General features: G+C 45.5%; 1 protein-coding gene across 1 annotated transcript; it reads right to left on the reverse strand.

The window, feature by feature from the left end:
- Positions 1 to 2,256: 2,256 nt before the first annotated feature.
- On the reverse strand, positions 2,257 to 3,168 carry LOC136658368 (E3 ubiquitin-protein ligase RNF167-like). The gene has a single exon (XM_066634887.1). The coding sequence runs from the start codon at positions 3,166 to 3,168 to the stop codon at positions 2,257 to 2,259; it is 912 nt and encodes a 303-aa protein (XP_066490984.1).
- Between the last annotated feature and the right edge of the window lie 6,819 nt (positions 3,169 to 9,987).

The raw sequence follows: 9,987 nt of genomic DNA on the forward strand, positions 1-9,987 counted from the left end.
ACAGCCTCTAATATATTAAAAATTTAGTAAAAATACATTTTATTTCTTAACTTTTAAAATTTGGATCATCAGAGTAAGTGCACTGTAAACAACATATCAGTAGAACCATTAATCAAATCCTTCTTTAAGGATGTGGTAAGCTCTACATATAACAAACAACATAGAACACATAACGGGGAGTATGGAATTCAATTCAGGGCAGAGAGGCAAGCAACAAGGAATGACCATGGGCAAGCACATCTACACATAGTTGCAACCTGATTTACTCAGAAGTAGACCCACCTTTTCCATAAGTGTTATTCTCAGGTAATGGTGCACTGAATTATAGCCTTGGATGAAAAGGTTTCAGATGTTTCAGATGGAAATGAGCATTCCATTCTGGTGTTTTAAAAGCCAAACCCCCAAAAGCAGTGGTCTCAAACTGGGTATTGCGACACCCCAGCCTGAGGGTCCTGGACTCTGCCCCCTTAAGGGGTGGGGGTGAGGGGAAGGCAGCAACACCATCACCAGGATCACATTGCTAAAGGGGCTGCAGGGACTGGCATTTACTTACCAGTCCCTGCAGCAGCCTCTCAGAGGTGCGGGGAGCCCTGCGAGACCCTCTGTAGGGGTCTCTGAGCCTTTGAAAGTGAAAACGGAACGATTGTGTCCCACTTCCAGTTTGCAATTGTATAAGTCTACCCAGGTTTTCAGGCTCAATTTTTAGGCATAAATTTTTCAATTAATAGGCGAGTATATACAATGCATTCGTCAGGCCTAAATCTCCTGTGATCCATTTTGTGGATCACAAAATCCACGGGGGGGGGGGGGGAGAGAGCTTCTTGTGCCTTCTCTGCCTTCTCTACCCTACTTGTACAGGTGTCTCCCAGTATTCATGGAGGATAAATTCCCGCTGCTACCATGGATAGCATGAATTCTACTTAAATCCCCCTATTGCACTTCTCTGCTAATTTTTCTTTTGCTTTGGACTGAAAGCAGACAGGGAGAACCTAGAGACATAGTTGCTAGAGTAGTTGTTAACTTTCTGTTAACATTCTCCCTCTTGCCTCCTGTAGTTCCTCTAGCAGCTACAGGCTAGGTTCCCATTGTTTGCTTCCTGTTCCAACACGACAGAAAGAAAATTCTTCCTTTTGCAAAGTGTTTGCAAAGAAAGAGAGGTGAGTCATGAACACAGTGGGGTGGGGATTTGAAAACTGTGGATAAGTGAAACAGTGGATATGGAATGGATACAGGGGGCGGTTGTAGTTTTATAAGTTTCTGTCATACCCATCCTTAGTCAGCCTTTTTTCCCCCCAAAATGAAAAAAATACGCAAATGTATTATCATTTTCTTTCACACTGTAGGAAGGAGATGTGGTTACATCTGCTGCTCACATCGGACAGAACCCAGTGTAGTTTGATGGGCTCAGTGTTTACTATGTGACTAGCAACTGCATGTCACAATTTTGTTTTACAAATGGTAACTTGAAAAGAACTCATTTGTTATTGGGAAAATGGGGAGGGAGGTTTGAACTATTTCCCCCACCATGGTCCTGGTCCAAATAGGGCCCCAAACCAAGTTGCTGTTCAGAAGCTCCCATTTGTGGCTTCCCTTCTGAGGCAACCAGATCAGGGCCTGATCCAGCCTGGGGCCATGCTGGGTGGGGGGGGGAGAATTAAAGCTACCTCCCACCTGCTGTGGTCATGATCCTGATCAGGTCCTGACTTGACTGCTATTTAGAAAAGCTCTCAGACAGTTATTAATTGCTTCAGTGTAGTGCCAGTAACAGCATTGCACTTTTCTAGCCAAAGTTACCCAAATAACCTATAGGGGTCAAACTAGCCCTATATAAAATTGCTCCAGGCTGAGCTTCTCAGTCTGAATTACTAGGTTTGGGGTAAGGATCTCACCTTCCCCCCCCCCACCAACTCTTCTGCTTCTCAAGTCCCCTTTCTCACTAGCACAAAAGCTTGCCAGTGGACTTTTCAGGTCAGCTTTGCTGCCTCCTCCCCAGTCTGCTATCAGAGCTTCCAAGAGACATTTGTTTCCAAGAAAACAATAAAAAATGCCCTGGTGGCCACATGCATTTCTGATTCTGAAAATTCGACACAGAATCCAAGGGGACAACGTCTTGTTTTGGGGGTGAATTTTGTTGATTCCAGTTTCCAAGTTGGCCTTTAGTATGTTGGCTTTTTTTCCTTCCTTCTCTCTTTGATTGTCTTCCTCCTCCTCTTCCTCATTTTCTACCAACTCACCAATGGCTTCATCTTCACATTCCTAGCTCACAATGTTGACCTTCTGCTTGCAAATTGGGCAGGTCTTACCTGCCTTGGGCTGGATGAGAAGCCAAGTGTTGATACAGGTGTTGTGATAAGCATGGGTACAAGGAAGAATCTTCAGTCGGTCACCCACCTCGTACTCAGCCATGCAGATGACACATAAATCATACCTGTCACCTCTTTTGAAAGTCTTCACCTTGATGCCCTGGCTCCTGCGGCACCATTTCAGGAAACTAGCAATCAACAGAAAACTGAGCCCCAGACTAAAGATTATCACAAACCCAAATTTTTGAATGAATTCAGGGATCATTTGTTGGGTACAATAACCTGGCCAGTATTGCAAGTAATGCCGAGATGGATCCCAAACTGAAATACCAACATTGTCCCAACAGGGATTGTAGTAACCCCGAGGTATCATTGCTGTGACTTTGGTCCCATTTTCAGTATGGATCCTTCTTCTCAGGAGCTTGGAGGCTGACTCCGCAATAAAGAGAGAAGGAATCAAGATCTTCTGTCTTGTCTCATCCACCTCAATAGCCATGCTCACCAGCAAGTCTGAGTAGACATTGTGAATGATGGCAGCCCGGTACCCAGCTTGCTGAGCATGGAGGACCTTGATGCCAAAGGGGCAGTCGTACCTGCGGATGAGTACCACGAAATCTTGCAGGGACCTTTTAGAGGCTGCAGGAGCTTTAATAGGATGACAGGCATTGGCAGGCACAGCTTCAACAAGGTAACCCGTGAGATCCATCTGTGTGAGTGGTGGGCCAAAGCAGGCAGGCACAGATTTGAAATCAAGACAGGTGGAGTTATGAGTGTAGACCAGGTGGACAAAAGGTTTCCCCAAGATGCTCTCTAGTATCAAGGAGAAGACCACCAGAGATGGAGGAAACAGGAAAAAGAACTGCATGTCAGAGATCACTTGTTTTAGATGGAATCTTAAAGTGGAGAGTTTGATTTGAGCCTCACCCAAGCATTTTGGACAGCTGTTTTGAGACCTTCAAGATGACCTCAATAGCAAGACATGGAGTTATCAGTAGTGGTAGTGATTCTTTCCTTGTGAGAGGCTTTCAAAGAGCCTTTTAGTCATGGCAGTCCCCCCACTTTCCACCACAGTCAATGTACTCCCAAAACACCACTGGTTGTTTGAAACTGTCTAGGCCCTTGTGACATCACTCACTATACTTGGACTATATCCTGGCTGCTGGCTCTAGGAAGAAAGAGAGTATATGTATGTGCATAAGACATCAACAACCTCAAGCAACGGACTCTGGCAGCATACCTCAGGTATTGTGGCTGCCTGTGCCACAACAGCAGCTCCCAGAGAGGACATTATCAGTCTGCCCTCTGCTGAAGTGCAGCACCGTTCATGTGATGTCCAGAAGCAGTACTGCAACTCTTCAGCTCAGATAATCTGAGGAACTAATACAAGCCTGTCTATACAACAGTTTCTCCAGACTTGATACCTCAGTCCAATGACATGATGAAGCAACAGCACAGACTTGCCTCATCCAATCTTGCTTCTGCTCACCTGGTCTCACCTGATATTTGACCCCCAGGCTGGTCCTGGCAACATCTGTTGTCTCTGGGCCCACTGACCCTCATCTACCTGCTCTACAATTGAACCCCCCTACCTGCAGAACAGCACAGAGTTGGACCAAATCCTGATATACCAAAAGAAGACAATGTCATGGATCTGTTACAAGTTAGGGGACTTGTATGCCTATGCCTCTGTGGTCTACAGGAAATTCTCTCCATCTCCCCATGCTTTTTGGTTTCTTAAGGTTGGATTACACATTCATGTTCCTCACACATTTGCAACATGCAGGAACAATTTGCATGTATGAACAAGCTGTCACAGAGTGGTCCATAACTTTCATATTGTCACTCTATGGCAACTCTTTTCAGTGAAGCCCACTGGAAGGCTTCAAAAGTGGGAGGAACAGAGTTCCGTTACTAAGACACCTGGAAATGTTCAACATTCCTCCTAAGGTGTAGGCTTTGGCTTCCAGGGCTGATGTCACTAGCAACCTATCTTTTCCCAGCTTGAAAGAGGTTGCTCCCTTGCTCAGAAAAGGACTAACAGCACAATGCCATGCATGTCTACTCAAACATAAGTCCTACAAAGTTCAGTAGAGCTTACTCCCAGGCAAGTGTGTAATGGACTGTAGTCTGTTTTGCCAAATTCCCAGTCCAAGATTTGCCTAGAGAACTTATGCCTACACTAAGCTAATTAGCTCCCCTTTGTTCCCCAACAAAGGCCCTAGTTCTGCACTGTAGTATTGCTGGACCCCACCACCAGGGTAGTTTGCCTGTTCAACCTTCCTCCCCTCTCCTGCCAGCAGCTTCTCCAGCTACACCTTGGTTCCAGCAGTTCTCGGGTATAGCAGCCACACGCAATCCTCCAGCACCCTTTGTTCCAGCTGTCTCCAGCAGTCCCCATTCCAGCAGTCCTCAGTAGTCCGTTCACTCATCTGTCCATCAGTTAACAAGTCCATTGGTTAGTCCATTGATCAGTCAGCAGGTCCAGTAGTCCATCAGCCAGTCCATTAATCAGTTCACCAGTCAGCTAGTCCCCTCTCCTTCAAGCTCCTTCCTTCTGCTCTCTGTCTCTCCAAGCTCCTTCCCTCTACACCCACACGCTCTCCCTTCTCCAGGTGCTGCTTTTATCTTTGAAGACCTTGTTGCCTTTAGTGGCTGCTATCTAAGGCCCTGATGTTAACCCCATGCTTCCCAGACCTGCCAGAGGAAGGGGCCACTGTTGACACCATACCTTGAGGGATCTTGCTCATTTCTATTACTGGAGCAACATGGCAACCTGGGAACCGCAAAGCTTATTTTACAGAAGTTTCCTAGCTTTCATCATGACAACGGTGTTGTCATGGGAAGGAGGGATCTTGGAATGCATTTGAGTCTTGGACAAACCTGTATTTAGGAGCTTAAGAAAGATGCAGAGAAAAATGGGGAACCTAATTCTCTTTGTTAGGACCTTTGGATAATGCTGCAGCCATTTGGGGGCTGAAATCATTTCAATGCCATAAACAATATTAAAATATTGTTTTACCCTTCCTCTCTAAAACATTTGAGGCCAACTATTCTCACCAACTATTCTCCTCTCTAAAACATTTGAGGCATCATATATAGTCCTGTAATTCTTCTCATAGCTATATTCCCTGAATATCAATTTCACTTATCTGTGATCCCTTTTCCCTAATTTATGGGGGACGAACAAGGAGCTAGATGGGCCCATTGACTGATTCTGTAGAAGTCCTCTTTGTATGGTCAGTGGTTGCACTACTTAAGGGCCAGCTCGGGGGGGGGGGGGCTGGATCACAATATTCTCAAATCCTTCAACTGATATTCTGTACCAGGCTTGTGTAGCAAGTCCCACTGATGCATGCAGCTCTTCATTTGCATCTCTTATCCCACAAACAAGATGTTGGCACTGATTACTGTTTGGCTGCCTCCAGTTTGGGATGTTCCTCTGGGCCCTCCTGCAATCTACTTGCTCATTAGGATTTTTGATTTATTTAAATGTCAACAAGCCACCAAGGAGATGCAGCAGTGTCTTTTGGAGAGAGGAGCAATTACAGGGAAAATGTCCCACTTTTCCACTTGACTGGAGAGCCAAAGAAAAGAGAAGTGGCCCTCCTCTGCATTTAAGTGATTACTTGCCACAATCCTGTCTTCTTTCTCAGTTTTTCTATGGGATACTGTGGACAAACTGCTGGCCCCCACCACTGCTGATGTCCTATTCTGACAAGCATACCAAGTGGGTTGGCTCCAGGCACCCAACAGTACTGTCAACAAGCAACTCTGAGCAGCCATGGAGTAAGCCTGGGCCAGAAGTGGCTGTCATAGTGCTTAGCTGTGGATGCCAGGAGTCAGATGTGCAGGCAGTCATGAGGTGCCAGGAGCCAGAGGTGCAGGCATGTGGCAAGATGGGCAGCCCCCATCCTCCAAAAAAAATGGTCAAATGGTCCAGGACAAGGGGAGACAGGCTAAAGGAGGAGCAGGCCCAAGAGTGAGAACCCTCCAGAGAAAGTCCCTTTAGAGTCCAGACTGGATTCCACCATGGGTCAGAGCCACTTTCTGAGCCACTGACATCCATCACATGACAGGCACAAGAAGAGAACTCTGCCTAGGAGGAGTACCTGAAGAAGGGTTACAGTAGACCACTCTAGAGAGGTGGTAAAAAGTCAAATAAGGGTGGACTCTGAATCATTTTGTTTCACTACACCCTGGTGCCTTTGAGCAGGGAAGCCTTGCCCGCCTGCATGCTTCAATAAACAGCCAGGTGAGAAGGAAAAGGCAGCAGTGAGGGTAGCAACCAGATTGGGGGATCACATGTACTAACTCACATGTGAATTTTTTTCTATTAAATGGGGGAAGTATGGTGGGAATGCTATTTGCACTGGAAGATCTGAACTAATTCAGGCAGCAGATCACCTGAAACCATCCCTGTCCTGTCCCCCCATTTTGGCATCACAACAACTCACTACCAACTTGCGAGGTAGCTCTGTTTGAGATTATTGGGACAAACAGCCCAGTCTGGAGCTGCCCAGTACATGGGGCTGCAGTGGCGCCAAAAATGGCTGCCACTGCATCCAGCATACCCCAGACAGCTGCTGCCACCTCCTCAGGAGAAGGGGACTTTCGTCCCCTTCCCCTGGGTAAAGCGAGTAGCCCCACAATGGGGCTACTCGATTCTACAACGACCCTTACGGCATGTTTGCAACAGTGCGTGCTGGTGGTAAGCCAGTGCACACTCTTTAGGATTGGGCCCAAAGTTACTTAGTGAACATCACAGTGATTTGAACTCATGCCTCTCTAGTCCTAGTCTGAGTCACTAATCATGATGCAACACTGATTTTTGGTCTGTTACACCAACTATTCTCCTTTGTCTGTATTATATTATTATTATTATTAACAACTTTATTTCTACCCCGTCTTTCTCCCCAGAGGGACTCAAGGCAGCTTACAACAAGGTTAAAACAAATTAAAAAAACATAAGTTAAAAACAGATAAAAGCATATTAACAACATATCATAAAAACAGTAGTCAGATAAAAAAGTTGTCAGGTAAAAAGCATAGAGTAGCAAATCATAAAAGAATCAGGCCTGTAACCAGGTATTTAAAAAGATATTGAAAGATGTTGAAAAGATGTTTAAAAAAGCCGGGAACTCAGAAGGCTTGTCTAAACAGAAGGGTCTTCAGGCCTCGCCAAAAAGTTTCAAGAGAGGGAGCAGTTCTTAAGTCAAGGGGAGGAGAATTCCATAGCGTTGGTGCCTCTACTGAGAAGGCCCTATTTCTTGTCGCTGCCCCACATACCTCCCTAGGTGGCGGCACTTGTAAAAAGGCCTTCTCTGATTACCTAAGAGGATGAGCCGGATTGTAGGTGATCTCTAAGATACCCTGGCCCAGAACAGTATAGGGCTTTAAAGGTCAAAACTAGCACCTTTAATTGGGCCCGGAAACAAATGGGCAGGAACTGTAGGTTCCTGAGATTTCTTGTACCAATGAAAGCAGAATATGATGTGGTATTCCTGCCATCCCCAGCTAGATCATGGCCACAAGTCAGGTGATAGATATGGAAGCAGACCTTTGAAACTTGGCCTTTCCCATTGAAGGATCGGACAGAGTAGATGATGGGGAAAGGCCTCTGACTGAGATATTGCAGAGTTGTTTGCCAGCCTAGGCAAGATGGTACCACTCACTGGAAAGCAGCTTCATATGTGCCAATGCTTAGGAATGCTTATGAGAAGACCAATCCAATGACAGTGCTTGCAAAAGTTCCCAGGTCCAATTTTTTACATTGCCTATTAAACTAGAGAGCAGATTTGGGGAAGATTTCTCCTGGTCTGTGACCTTGGAAAGCAGCTATTAGTCAGCATAGACAGTGCTGGGCTGCATGAACCAGGTGGGTCCATTAGGTGGACTAGTATTAGGGGGTCCATTTCTTGGGTCCATTTAGTATTAGGTGGGTCCATAAGGCACTCCTGGCCACTGCCATGAATGACCCAGGCACATCCCTAAACTGTATACCTACTTGTCCAAAAGGGGATGTGACCACTGTCTAGAACAGGCTGAGCAAGTACTTCTAGATCCAGGGAGTTCCAGTTTTGAGGAGTAAATTCTAGCTTTTAAAAGGAGCCTTACCTGCAATACCCACCTCTCCCATTCTCTTCTATGGCACAAGAACTTCCTGTGCCACATTTGGCACTTTCTGTCCTTGGACTTAAATCCTTCTCTCCCCCACAATGTTAATAAAAAGTACATGCAAGATAATCTTGTTTCTTCTAAAGCACACAGTAGCTTACATGATTTGATAATAGCTTCAAAGCATTCCAATCACTTCCAACTAGAGTCAAAGTAAGACCTCTATTATCCCTGCCTCTCTAATTTGTCTCTTTCTGGCCATGATTGAATCGCTTTTCATGATTACACAAGCTTAAAATGGAAGGTACATCCTTCCAGTAAAAAATTTAACCCCAATTTGCTTATGAACAGGCCTGGTTCTCTGTTGTAATTGTCATATACCAGAATTTGTCCCTAGAACAAACAGTCTGAAATGCTGATGAACTCCAGATTCCCATTAGAACATATATAAGTTAGAGGTAGACAAAATGTTCAGCCAAATTTGGGAGCCAGAGTTTAGGGTGAAATTGCCTTGCTTTTTTGTGTGTGTTGAGGGTGGCGATTGTCAGGGGTGGGAGGACAAAATTCATTCCAGCACTTCCTGGCTGATGGACACTCATGGCATGCCCCAGAACAATACTACATCATGTCAGTATAGTTCCAAGAGGCATTTTGGGAAAAATGGTACATACACTTATGTGCATCAATAAAACTATACAAAAAGACTCTTAATGGAATCATACATACATTTAGGGTCCAATTCTATGCATCCTTTCCCACCAATGCAGGCATGCCAATACAGCTCACAGTGCATCCTGCCAGATGGGAGGCAGTCTAGGAGGTCTCCTCTGAGTAAGGGAACAAATCTTTTCTTATCCAGGAGTAAGATTCCACCATGTGGAGGACCTGCACTGGTGAAACTGCTGGTGCAGGTCCGCATGAATCTGGGCTGAAGGACTAAGTCTGGGAAGGGGATTCAGTGTCAGCCCTTCCCAGAACTGATCCACCCTTCCCCTGTTCCTGTCACCACCCATTCCTCTCTCCCCCACCCCATCCAGCCTCTCCTGCCAACTTACCTTTGTCGGCAGGTCCCAATGGAGCTGTCACTGAGCGTGACATGGCTATTGCCTTCCTGCTGGTGCTCCAACAGGCCAAGTCTCTGCATGCTGTTGGAGTGCTTTTTTGCTACTGCCATATGGAAGTCGCCACTGACAGAATGCTAGTTCCACTAGCAGTATCAGCCCATAGGATTGGACAGACTGCTTTTTTATGGTGTTTATTAACAGTGTGCTTGCACATCAGAAAAAAATGCAAATTAAGTGAATCCTAAGGTGGATTGCACATGATCTGATTTAAGCTTCTAGTTGAACCAGAATTTGGGAAGAGTGGAACTCAAGACAAACAGAGGAAGAATAAATAGTCAGGAAAGTCCTTTCATTCCTTCATTGAATGTGATCCTTTTGAGCCACTATAACCATGAGAAAATTTTGGTACAACCTTCGTGGAAATCTTAAGGCTGATCTGGTACAACTCTCCCATTTTCACTATACCTTTTGCAGGTCCTGAAGATGACAGCAATTTTGGCATTTTG

The sequence above is a fragment of the Tiliqua scincoides genome, chromosome 8 (assembly GCF_035046505.1).
Source record: "Tiliqua scincoides isolate rTilSci1 chromosome 8, rTilSci1.hap2, whole genome shotgun sequence".
NCBI lineage: Eukaryota > Metazoa > Chordata > Lepidosauria > Squamata > Scincidae > Tiliqua > Tiliqua scincoides.

Bases quoted from the DNA above. Each gene is read 5' to 3' on its own strand.
- LOC136658368 (XM_066634887.1), bottom strand. From the start codon at position 3,168: ATGCAGTTCTTTTTCCTGTTTCCTCCATCTCTGGTGGTCTTCTCCTTG.